At 41.9% G+C, this 12,452-nt stretch overlaps 2 protein-coding genes across 3 annotated transcripts; one reads left to right on the plus strand and one right to left on the minus strand.

Annotated features, from left to right (window-relative positions):
- LOC149384298 (galactoside 2-alpha-L-fucosyltransferase-like) lies at positions 1–2,603 on the plus strand. Its single transcript, XM_089628549.1, has 2 exons — positions 1–369; positions 859–2,603. Exons 1-2 carry the CDS (start codon positions 153–155, stop codon positions 2,343–2,345), a joined length of 1,704 nt encoding a protein of 567 aa, XP_089484675.1. The 5' UTR covers positions 1–152; the 3' UTR covers positions 2,346–2,603.
- Positions 2,604–2,665: 62 nt separating this feature from the next.
- On the minus strand, positions 2,666–4,024 carry LOC149384299 (FKBP-like peptidyl-prolyl cis-trans isomerase family protein). 2 transcript variants are annotated; one of them, XM_089628551.1, is made up of 6 exons: positions 3,863–4,018; positions 3,697–3,776; positions 3,447–3,605; positions 3,255–3,364; positions 3,011–3,153; positions 2,666–2,900 (listed from the first exon to the last, which is right to left on the minus strand). In XM_089628551.1, the coding sequence occupies exons 3-6, from the start codon at positions 3,586–3,588 to the stop codon at positions 2,858–2,860; spliced, it is 438 nt and encodes a 145-aa protein (XP_089484677.1). In that variant the 5' UTR covers positions 3,589–3,605; positions 3,697–3,776; positions 3,863–4,018; the 3' UTR covers positions 2,666–2,857. The 2 variants fall into 2 exon arrangements, with proteins under 2 accessions (XP_089484677.1, XP_089484676.1); XM_089628550.1 differs by lacking the exon at positions 3,697–3,776 and having other exon boundaries at positions 3,863–4,024.
- Positions 4,025–12,452: the final 8,428 nt, after the last annotated feature.

A 12,452-nucleotide genomic window follows, 5' to 3' on the forward strand; every position in this document is an offset into this window, starting at 1 on the left:
CATAAACCACACTTTTGATGACGTGTCCGGGCACGATCGAGCGATCTCCGTGGCCTCGGCCGCACTGGATTACTAGGATTCAAAGTGAGAAAAAAAAAACACGGAAACCCCGGAGTCAGCAGTGGTATTTGGTTTAAATTTTAAAAGAAAATATGAAGAGGTTGAAGAACAAGAAGAGAAGTGGGGTTTGGTGCGAGTGGGAGAGGAAGATCGGCGTCGGAGCAGTGATGCGAGCGATGGGCGTGTTCGTCGTTTGTCTGATGGTCTTCTCTGTTCTCTTCTCCGTCTCCGTCGTTCTCCGGGACCCACCTTCCGACGCCGTTTCCGATACTTTGGCCAACAGGTTTCTTCGTGTTCAACCTAGTAAAGGTACGAAAGGTCCGAGGTGTCTTTTCTGTGTTTTGATAATCTGACCCCGAATTTTTTTTTTTTTTTTTTTTTGGTGCGTGTGAGATTTAGTTATGAATTGATGTGTGACTTAATGACAATTTATTTAAGGCGTTTGAGATGTGTCAACTACTTATCATTTTGATTTGGATTTAGATCTGATCGTGTCGGTCCCTCGGCGCAAATGTGATTGCACTCTGAAAATCTCGATTGTTTTTTGGATCGACTTCTTCAACTTTTCCTCACTTCAGTTTATTGCTAATTAATTTCATTAATGGGTTTCAATGCCAAAAACGACGTTAAAGCACATTAATATCACCCAACTTACGTCCTTTGCCTCTAGATCAGGTTTATTTATTTTCTCAGAGTTTCCAGTTGCACATTTGGATTCCGAAGTGTTTGAAGTTCCTCATATCATTCTAGTCATACAATCGTCTTATTTTTATTTAATTTTTTGTGTTGATATTTCAGCCATAGGATCGGATGATCAACCCTCCGAGACGCTTGATGGGGTTCCGGATCCAATTGATAAACTTCTCGACGGTCTCTTGGCCGCCGGGTTCGACGAGAGCTCTTGTCTCAGCAGGTACGAATCGAGTTCTTACCGCAAAAAGACGCAGAACAAACCGTCTTCTTACTTGCTCTCCAAGCTAAGAAGCTACGAGGCTCTGCACAGGCGGTGCGGACCCCACACCGAGTCCTACAACAAAACCGTGGAGAAACTCAGATCCGGGCACCGCACCGGCGCTTCGGATTGCGAGTACGTGGTGTGGATTTCCTACAGCGGATTGGGTAACCGAATACTGACCCTCGCTTCGGCTTTTCTCTACTCGCTTCTGACGAATCGGGTGTTGCTCGTCGACCCGGGGGTTGATATGTCCGACCTCTTCTGCGAGCCGTTCCCGGGGGTCTCGTGGTTTCTTCCATCGGATTTTCCCCTTCAGGGCCGCTTCTCCGGGTTCGACCAGAACTCGCCCGAATGTTACGGGAAGTTGCTCAAGGACAACAACAAGAAGAATTCGGGCTCGGACGAGTCGAAACTCCCGGCTTTTGTCTATCTTCATTTGGTTCACGACTACGATCTCCACGACAAGCTCTTCTTCTGCGACCAAGAACAAGCCCTCCTCCGAAAGTCGCCGTGGCTTATAATGAAATCCGACAACTACTTTGTCCCGTCTCTCTTCCTGATACCCTCGTTCGAGCAAGAACTGAACGACCTCTTTCCCAACAAGGATCTAGTTTTCCACTTCTTGGGTAGATATCTCCTTCACCCGACAAACAAGGTTTGGGGGCTAATCACCCGGTACTACAACGCTTACTTGGCGAACGCCGACGAGAGGATAGGGATTCAGATCCGGGTCTTCGACGTGGGTCCCGGCCCGTTCCAGCACGTTCTGGATCAAATCCTGGCGTGCACGGTCAAAGAGAATCTCCTCCCGGAAGTCAACAGCCGAGACTCCGTCGTCAGAGCCTCGAAATCCCCGAAGTCCAAGGCCGTGCTCGTGACGTCTCTGTCTTCCGGATACTCCGAGAAGATACGAGAAATGTATTGGGAGAGCGGGTCGGTGAGCGGGGACTGGGTCGGGATTCACCAGCCGAGCCACGAGGAGTATCAGCAGACTGAGAAGCGGACCCACAACAGGAAAGCGCTGGCCGAGATGTACCTCTTGAGCCTGAGCGACGTGTTGGTCACGAGCTCGTGGTCCACGTTCGGGTACGTGGCCCAGAGCCTCGGGGGTCTCAGGCCGTGGATTCTGAACAAGCCGGAGAACAAGACGGTCCCGGACCCGCCTTGCCGGCGAGCCGAGTCGATGGAGCCGTGCTTCCACGCGCCGCCCTTGTACGACTGCAAGGCCAGGGAAGGAGCCGATACCGGGAAAATGGTCCCTCACGTGAGGCACTGCGAGGATATGAGTTGGGGTCTCAAGCTCGTCAACGATCATCACGCAGAACTGTAACCAATCCATGTCAATTTTTTTTGCTGTTAGTTTAATCTTTATAAGAGGCGCTTTTTTCTGTTGAATTTTTGTGTATAGTAATTTTGAGTGCAGTGATAGTTTAAAAGCGTACCCTTTTTGAAAGCCATTGAAAAACATAATCAAATTTGTTTTCTGATGAACAATGATCAGTACTTCTTTGCAGATGAGCATTCTTCACTATACGTTGATGGTGCTCTATGTTGTTATTGGTGTTCTTGTACATGGTTTTTTTATTTTCTTCCAATTCATGAGCTTCTCAAAAGAACATTTTAGATAACTTTATTGCAACAAACAGACCATGGAAAAATACGAAGTTCTGTCTTTAAACATGGATTCAGAATATGATAAAACCATCATAGCAAATCAGAGATAAGTAATAGTCTTCCATTTCATTCTGAACTTCGACATCAGTAACTAACCCAAGTTTGGGACACCAAAACTGAGTCTGTCATACTGCGATTTAGCATAATTTGAAGCGCAGAGAATAAAGATCAGTTCTTTCTGCCTTCGCTCAAGATAATGTGATATCCATGCCTGCTTCCACAAAACCACACACAGATAACAATGGTTAATCTCAGATAGGTAAAAACTAAAATGTATACCAAACTTGCATCACACGAAAAAAAAAAGAAGCAAAAGCGTACGTCGATTTGAACGGTGCACTCGTAACCCCAACAGGCGTGTTGAAAGCGACTTCTTGAAAAGGCCCAGCCATTTTCCCTCGCGGGAACCACCCGAGATCTCCGCCCTTCTTTCCCGACGGGCATTCAGAGTACTCCTGAGCTATCTGCAAAAAAAAAAAAAAAAAAAAAAAAAAAGAATCAGAATGAAGGAACTTGTAGAGAATGAATTTCGAGGAAAGAGAAAACAGAGATTCGAAATAATTGCCTTCGCAAACTCGGCCGGCGGGACCTTATCTCCGTTGCTAAGCCAACCATCTTGGAGCTTCTTGTATGCTTCGTTGATCTTCCCTTGCTTCTCACACAGGACATGCCTCGCTACATAATAATAAAATGAAGGAACAAAATTACTATCTTTCAATAACTTGATCAAATCTATAGAATTCAAAGAAGAACAAACCTTTGACATAAGTGCAAGTGCCAAGGCCATCTGAAGCCTTCCCAGATTTTCCTTTTCCCTTCCCACCACTCTCATCGCTTCCGCTCGCAGCTTGTTTCCCTTTTCCCTTCCCAGACTCTTTCGCTTTCGCGTCCTTTCCCATTTTCGCCTTTCCTTGACCTAAACCCTCGCACCCAAAAATGCCAAAAATTGAGAAAAAAAAAATTCAAGACCCACCAGCCAAAGTACTGAATCCCTGTCCTAGAGTTACCTTTTTCTCAATATATCAAGTTCTCTTCTGTCAATTTTTCTGGAATATCTACGCCATATCTTATAGAAGATTCAATTTTTCTGGAGTAAAAAATATGTATTATTTTATACAGATGTGTTTTCTACTTTTCTTTACAGAAAAATGGATAAACAGCAGTATTGGTTACCTTTCAAAATCGATGAACAGCGTTTGGACTTTTGCGGATTATTGTTCAATCGAGGCTCGCCGATATTTATTCAGCTTCTTGTTTCAACATAAACTTGTGTTTCTAATTTCTAAGTGAGTGTAAGTTTCAAATAAAAAAGTGATTGTTATACTAAACACCGATAAAAACATCGCAAGGGTCTATTTAGAACCACTAAAACGGAAGAAAAAAACAAATACTTAAAATTCTGAATGTGAATAAATACTAAAATTCTGAATGTGAAGAAATACTAAACACCGATAAAAACATCGCAAGGGTCTATGTTTAGTTAACTCAAAAAGTTTTTGTTTTCTATTTTCTAATTTTTGTAGTTTTACTGAAAAATTATTTTGCAGAAAAAACTGAAAAAAGTGTTTGGTATAGTTTTAATTTTTGTTTTTGAAAGAATGAAAAGAGAAGATGAGGAGAAGGAGAAGAGAAGAGAAAAAAAAAATTTCCAAAAACACATTTTATTTGTTTTCAGTTTTCTTTACTTTTTTACAAAACAACTTCAAAATTTTTTGAAAATTTTTTCCGAAAAATTAAACCGAACATGTTTTTAATTTTTGTTTTCAATTTTTTCCACTCAAAAACTAAAAATCAGTTTTTGAGAGGACAAACAAACCGAGCATATAAATTTTCTTTATTGCTTGCATATTACTGTATTTGGAAGCTACGACAAATAATAGAGATATTGACAAGAGTATTACCAATCTCATGACATTTTATTAAAATCAATCATACAACCAAATTTGACACATTTAATACTAAATAAGTTGTGAAAAGATTTTTTTAGAAATCGATCACGAAATCAGAAAATTTATGCCGATTAGAGAATTTTGCGATCGATCTGTCACAAAAATTTGAATTTTATTATTGATCTATCACCAAATCTCAAATTTCGTGACCGATCTGTCACAAAATTCTCCAATTTTGTGATTGGTTGATCACGAGTTCTCCAATTTTCACAAATATATAGAGAAAATGTGTAAAGTACAAAACATAAAGACGAGTGACAATCTTCTCGGAGGTATCGTGCGCACGGCCGTAATAAAAGTCGTGTTGATCCGGAGACGACTTGAGGCTATAAAACTAGGCAAAATCCTCCAGTCCCGGAGGCCCATTGTAATACTTAGTCCATAAGGCCGTCATCCTAACGAAAATCTTGTAAACATTGGGAACGAGTTGGGTCGGAACACACCCAAGATCGGCCACGAACTGCGATATCAACGGATGCATTGGCAACCCCCGATCACCCTCAAAATAGCGCTGTTGAAAGAAACCCTCCTAGGTGGAGGGTTGCACGCTCGTTCATGTTTTTCAGGGGCCGACATGGTAACCCCCTAAGGAAAGCTGAAATCTTTGTGCACGTTCTCGATATAGGAAGACGAGACTCGAGAAGTCCACTCAGAGGCTGAAAACTGGCCCTCTTTGTGTTCCAAGACCTCTCCCTTGAGGTCATCTTCGGGAACGTCAACCCTAAAAGTCCGACCACTAGTGTTGGGCTGGTCAGATTCATAAGCACTCGAAGCATCGCCTTCAACCCCCATAGTTGATGAGCTGCAGGTTCCAGATCCGAAATTAGAGGGTCTTTGATCCGCTCTACGGGCGTTGAAGCACTGGACTCCGAAGACACCTCTTCCATGCAATAAAATTTGAGGGGATCAAAAAACCCTATTCATAAGTTCGGGATGTATGGGAGGATGGTAGAAAACTTCGGATAGTGCAACGGCAGTTACTGATTGGTCCCAGCCGACTTCCGGAACAAGATGCCAATCAATGTCCCAAAAAAAAGGAACACTATGCCCAGAAGGGAGAGTGATCTCTTCGGGGTCAAGCTCTGCTCTTCGGACCACTGTAGGATCAATTCTTAGATCCGGTCGTGACAGACCTCCCATTTTCTAAGATATCAAGTAATAAGCTATAATTCCTAATATAACAACAACACTAAACCAAGGCCGAGAACCTTCGGTAACATTTCTCGTCATTTGCTATGGAAAATACGCGAAAAACACATGCATTGCCGCCTGGAAGTCAAAAACGATTTACCCAGAAGATTTACCCAAAAGATTTACCCAAAAGATTTGAGGAGTACAACGCATGGAAATCAAAGACAAAAATGATTTACCCAGAAGATTTGAGGAGTACAATGCATATAAATCAAAGCTTTTGCCTGGAAAAAACGCCAGAGAAGCCAAAAAGGCCGCCTAAAAGTCGGAGAGAAAAAAAGGGCGAAGAAACTCGGCAAAGGTTTTGAAATGAAACCCAAAACCCGAGTGAGAACCTTATATATCCGCAAAATGGACGACCAAGATGAAGCATACTGAGGAAGCCTCACAAATCAAATGACAGGCACGAACAGTCGCTACGTTTCAAATAAAGCAGACACAGAACGACGCCGTGTGAACTATATCGACCTAAAAAAGGTATGAATGATTCGTTCTCGGCCGATATCGAGGAGATAAAATAGTAAAAGTGTTCGAGGTTTAATTAAATCGAAGATTAAACTATATAGTTCGTTACCATGTTACTAAATACTAAGAAACTGGAAGGATGCTGTTACTCATATAAATCGTGCTGGCCGAGGAGGCTACTCAGTATTCTGAGAACAAAGATATTCAGCACCGAGTTTGAGTCAAATAGGCTCAAGAACTCTTGAAGGTTAAGGAGCGACCGTTCATAAGTCAAGAACGAACCTTATCAAGCAAATTTTGAAGAAAAGAGAATATGATAGGTCAAAGATTAGTCAAACTCAAATAAACACGTGTAAAACCAAAGTAAACTGCACACCTCGACAGTCAAGGCCGAGCATACGAGGAATAACCACCACTACATATGTAGCAGGAGCGGTTACTAAGAAACCGTCCAGGACGTGAAATTGATCACCCCACGATCTTCGACATCACGCCCACAGACACAGCATGCCCTAGGACCCAAGGCATTTATAAATAGAGGGGAAGAAGAGATAACAAGGAGGATTGATTGCACATAAACACAAGTCATAATATTCACCTATCATTCAACACTCTCATTTACGTTCTCTCTTCTACTAGATTAGTCTGTATTTAGAGAAAACCTTGCCTAAATACTTGGAGTTCTCGGGACTGCATTCTCGGTACTTTGTGTATTTCGTGATATATTGTTGTACTAATTTTTAAGGTCAACTCAGGATAGTAATCCAATTTAGTGTGTTATAAGTAATTGTTATCAAATTAATATTTTCATATAATGTTTAATGTTCACTACTACAAACAGTGGATTCCACAACGGTTCTGTACCGTTGTGGAATCCTCCGCTGTGTAATGATTCCACAACGGTACTCGTACCGTTGTGGAAACCTCCACGTTTCCACAACGGGACGGTCCCGTTGTGAAAAATGAATCAATTTTTTTTAAAACTCGCCGCGGCCACGTATTGATTTCGCCGCGGCGTGATCTTCCACAACGGTACACCGTACCGTTGTGCAATAGTTCGCCGCGGCCAATGACATACATGGCCGCGGCGAACAAGAATTATGTTGATTTCCGAAACGCGCCGCGGCAACGTTACGTACTCGCCGCGGCGTGATCTTCCACAACGGTACAGACGTACCGTTGTGGAATAGTTCGCCGCGGCCAATGACATACATGGCCGCGGCGAACAAGAATTATGTTGATTTCCGTTTCTCGCCGCGGCAACGGTACGTACTCGCCGCGGTGTGATCTTCCACAACGGTACAGACATACCGTTGTGGAATAGTTCGCCGCGGCCAATGACATACATGGCCGCGGCGAACAAGAATTATGTTTTTTTAAAAATTCTCGCCGCGGCAAGGAATACCTTTGGCTGCGGCGAGATGAATTCCCATGAAACTTTGCCGCGGCGTAATGATTACACGCCGCGGCCAAATTGTACCTGAGAGCTATTTTTTTGTTTTCCAATTAAAAACCTGAAAATTAAATATATCCAAAACCAAATATATATCCAAATACATCCATAACATCCAAAATATATACATAACATCCAAAACCAAATATATATCCAAAAAATCCAAAAATAAATATCTATATCCAAAATCAAACTAATATTCACATTCTATAAAAGTTTGTACGTATAACACCCACTCTTCTCGAACTCTCTCTAAGTTATCCGGTGTATATGACTTCTTCATTTGTAATTTATCTATACCAACTCCAACAATATCACGCATATAACTTAAAACATAATACCCGCATTCCGTGTTTCCGATTTGTTTGGGAGCCGAGGCATTTGTGATTAAGGTTGATTGACCGTTACTTCGGGCTTCTTGATTGTGAAGCTTGAAATCCGAAAAAATCCTTATACGCCAAAAAAAAAAAATTAGAAAAGAAGCATTAGTGGAAATGAAATATTTCAAATAACATGTAATTAATTTACCTTTTTATCAACATCCTTAAATCCAATGGGATTTTATTTTTCAACGGATCGAAGAACATCGCTTGATCTTTCCAAAGATCGAAGACAACAAGCATCCAATGTTCATTTAAATTGTACGGCATCAAAACTAGTTGTTTTGGTTTGCAATTTCGTACTATTTTCCCGATTTGCTTGACGCGTTCGGATAAATGGGCCTCATTGTTGTTGGTTTGGAGGTAGCAACTCAAACCCGCTTCAACAAAACACATTACTTCACTTCGCTTATTTTTGTCTAATATGGATTGTAGATAACTACGAAAAACAATTATTGGATTAGTTAATAAAATGAAATATTGTATATTGATATAAGAAAAAGAATATAAAAGAAATATTTACCCCATGTAAACTGTTATGCATGACGCGCCTATTTCCTCGTATGTAAGGAATTCTTTAACATCGTCAAACATCACCGGAATACGCTCTACGGCGATACTTGCACAAACTTTGACATTGATTGCATCCCCTTTCGGTAACATTACTCGGTTGGCATGTTGGGCGAGCAATCGAAACTTTGGATTAATCAACGTATATGAAATCTTCTTATCGTCATCGGCGCTAGGTTCACTACCACCACCGACCTTCAACACTTGTGTGACCACCGGGCCGCGACTCTCTTTTGCAATTTCAGTTTCTATTAATCTCTTTGGCCACTTAACGAAGCCCCCTACGGCTTCTTCAATAGTCTTGGCTTCATCGGTGGGAATCGGCAAAAAAACTTTCTTAATCAAAGCCGTCGCAATGCTCACTCGAACGTTTACATCCTCCAAAGATGAAAAATGAACGTGTTCGGCATTCATGTACGCTCGCCCGTTTGCTACATGAATCGTGCCTCCATTCATGAAATCATCAAGGAGGAGAATGCATTCTATGCTTTCATCCGAACACGGTGTCACCGGCGTGGTTGGATTCATTGAGCAACTTGCTCGAACACTATCGGGTTTGTCGGCAACTTCATGTTGAGATTGTTTATCTAATAAATTCACTAATGTTATTAAAAAATATATATAAAAATATTTGACTTTTTTACTTGTATTAAAAAATTAAAAATTACCTAAAGACGTTACTTCATTAGCCTTGTCTTCATCACCATCTTTAGCCATGTCTTCATCACCGCCCTTAGCCATCTCTACATCATCACCCTTAGGCATCTCTTCATCAACACCAATATTTTCCTCTTCATTTGTGGGACGTAGGACACTAGGCAACTCGTCATTAGCATCTTTGAGACTCAAACCATTTTGAGTTAAGGCTTTCATAATGAAAGATTTTAACTCACACATTTCTCGACGTAACTTAGTTACCTCGTCACTCGAGTTTGACCGACGAGATACGGAATTGCAACTTGACGAGTATTTAGATTGCCCACGAACACGACCGGGATGTTCCTTAGATTGCAAGACACTTTCCATAGACTCATCCGTAACTTCTTGAGATGATTTTCCCTTCATTCTCGACTCAACCCATAATACCTCTTTTGTAGGCCATTCACCCGTTTCCTCGTACTATTATCAAGCAATACCACAAATTAATTAATAAATATTATGAAACATGGACAACAAAATAAAACATGTAAATCTAACCTTTTGTTGATCAAGTTTTCGATATCCATTGCGGCCGGTTCTAGATTTGTACACGTTCTTCCTCGCTATTTCTTTCCCATTGTCCGATGATTTTTTGAACATATCGGAACGTCTATACTCAACAAATTTTATCCAATCTTCTTCGGTGATATTTCCATAGCGTTTTAAAACGTATTCCGGCCTCTTCAAGACGCTTGGATCATTGAGGTTGTCTTTGACTAGATCGTTGTATAGCTCGTGACGGAATAACCTCGCCGCTTCTCCAACTCTCATAAGACAATTATTCTTAAGTTCGATAGGGACCGTAAATGCTTCACATATTTCGTTCCAAATCCTTTCTTTTAGCTGTTTATGCTCTTTTAGTCTCCAATCGATCATCGAAATTGGAACGTGTTCTCTAGCTAACACGCCAAAATAACTCGATAACTCATCACCCTCCTTATCCAATGGTTCATCTCTATCATTAAATTTGACGTTTATCTTTTTACCAAGAGTTTTAACCTTATTAATCTTGGGCATAAGAGTATTTCTTCTTTTCCCGGGACCATCGATATTGGTGGATCTCCGTTTACCGCTAACGGTACTAGTGGAAGTATTAGACATAATCTATGAAAAAACAAAATTCAACATAAACTCAATTCAAACCAATTCCAACACAAACTCAAACTTAAATTCAATTTTAATTCAAACCAATTTCAATATAAACTCAAATCGAAATTCGATTCCACACTAATTTTCTACATAAATATCAAATTCCATATTCAATTTCTATATAACTTAAACACAAATACACAATTCTAACCTAATTTCAACATAAAAATACAAATTACATAAAAAAAACACTTACCCATAACCTAATTTCAACATAAAAATACAAATTACATAGAAAAAAAACTTACCCGGAGTGAAGATGACGAGCACGGAGGCGTGGTGGAGAGATAAAACGTCAATGACGTTGTCGGGACTTGTGGTCGGAGGGTTGTGGTCGGAGGCAAGGTTTTGTGGACTTAGAAATTTGTGGAGAGTGAGTTTGGTGAGCTTGTGGAGAGGGGTTTGTGAAGAAGAAGAAGAAGAAGCGGGGAAGAAGGAGATGAGGGGCGGAGGAAGAAAAAAAGGCCGCGGGGAAGGAGATGAGGGGCGGAGGAAGAAGAGAGGAGAGAGAAGGACGGCGGCCGAGGAAGAAGAGAGGAGAGAGAGGGACGGCGGCCGAGGAAGAAGAGAGGAGAGAGAGGGACGGCGGCCGAGGAAGAAGAGAGGAGAGAGAGGGACGGCGGCCGAGGAAGAAGAGAGGAGAGAGAGGGACGGCGGCCGAGGAAGAAGAGAGGAGAGAGAGGGACGGCGACGACGGAGTGGGTGTGGGTCGGAGAGAAAGAGAGAAGAAGAGGGTGGGTCGGAGAGAAAGAGAGAAGAAGAAGAAAAATGAAATTTCTGAAAATTTTGAAAAAAATCGAGTGGGAAAACTGTTTTAGGGTCTGACGACCGCGATATTTCGCCGCGGCCAAAGTCCAACGGGTCACTGTACCGTTGTGGAATGTCCAGAACGGTACTGTGGTACCGTTGTGGAATCCTGGATATTCCACAACGGTACGGTGTCCCGTTGTTGAATCTTGGACATTCCACAACGGTACGACTGTACCGTTGTGGAAGCATATAGATTCCACAACGGTACTGTGTTCCGTTGTGGAATTTCCGTTGTGTAATCCAACATTTGTAGTAGTGGTTTGCTAATATTGTTCTATTCACTCTGTCATTTTTTCCGGATTGCAAATGGATAATGCTCTTGTGTACAGTACAAAAAATAAAATAAAAACGTTCATGTACGGTTTTTCAATAAGTCCCGAGATTCCATGCTCTTAATATACGCCGTTTCATTCGAGATTCACTGCACTCTTTCGCTTTCTGGATTGTAAATAGATAATGGCATTGTTTGACATAGCTTTGTTTTAAAAAAAAGAAAAATTAGTCAATCTAAGCCACATCAAACGTTGCAATTGTAAACTAGCCAACGTTTCCTTTATTTTTCGAATCTAGCCAATTTTGATGACGTGACATATTTATGTATGATTGTATTTACTATATTAGCCTTCCTTTCAATTCAAAATGACTAGCCCACGTTTGCACACGTTCAATGCTTTCATATTTCTTAAATTCTTGGCTTTCCATTTTTGTAGCGGTATTCTTGGCTTTCATATTTCAAAATGACTAGCCCACGTTTGCACACGTTCAATTATGATTCTCTCTCTCTCTCTCTCTCTCTCTTGAAAACAATGCTGCAATTCCAGAAGATTACGAAGCCCATGCTCGCCGCCGTCGAACAAGATTTTAGTTCCTTTATCTTCACCGTCGGAGCCGCCCCAAGGAGCCGACCGGGGTCCTCCCTCCATGGCGACGTCCAGGCTGTCGCGCGTGCCGACTGGGACTCCAGCGGGCGTCGGATCTGGTGCGTGGGCACCGGAGTCGCGCGGGTCTGCAACGCCAGATGACGACCTCGCCGGACTGCGTCGGATCTGGTCCGCTGGCGTCGGGATTGCTCGGACCGACAGCGCCGGTGGGGGGCG

Source organism: Urtica dioica, chromosome 10 (genome assembly GCF_054948205.1).
Source record: "Urtica dioica subsp. dioica isolate 48M chromosome 10, U.dioica_male_clone48M_v1_H2, whole genome shotgun sequence".
NCBI classification, from domain to species: Eukaryota; Viridiplantae; Streptophyta; class Magnoliopsida; order Rosales; family Urticaceae; genus Urtica; species Urtica dioica.

Excerpts from the sequence above, each read along its gene's own strand:
- LOC149384298 (XM_089628549.1), top strand. The coding sequence starts at position 153 with ATGAAGAGGTTGAAGAACAAGAAGAGAAGTGGGGTTTGGTGCGAGTGG. Across the intron at positions 370-858 it reads TCGTGTTCAACCTAGTAAAG|CCATAGGATCGGATGATCAA; the intron begins GTACGAAAGGTC and ends TTGATATTTCAG.
- LOC149384299 (XM_089628550.1), bottom strand. The coding sequence starts at position 3,588 with ATGGGAAAGGACGCGAAAGCGAAAGAGTCTGGGAAGGGAAAAGGGAAA. Across the intron at positions 3,154-3,254 it reads CGCCGGCCGAGTTTGCGAAG|ATAGCTCAGGAGTACTCTGA; the intron begins GCAATTATTTCG and ends TTTTTTTTGCAG. Across the intron at positions 2,901-3,010 it reads AGTGCACCGTTCAAATCGAC|GCATGGATATCACATTATCT; the intron begins GTACGCTTTTGC and ends TTGTGGAAGCAG.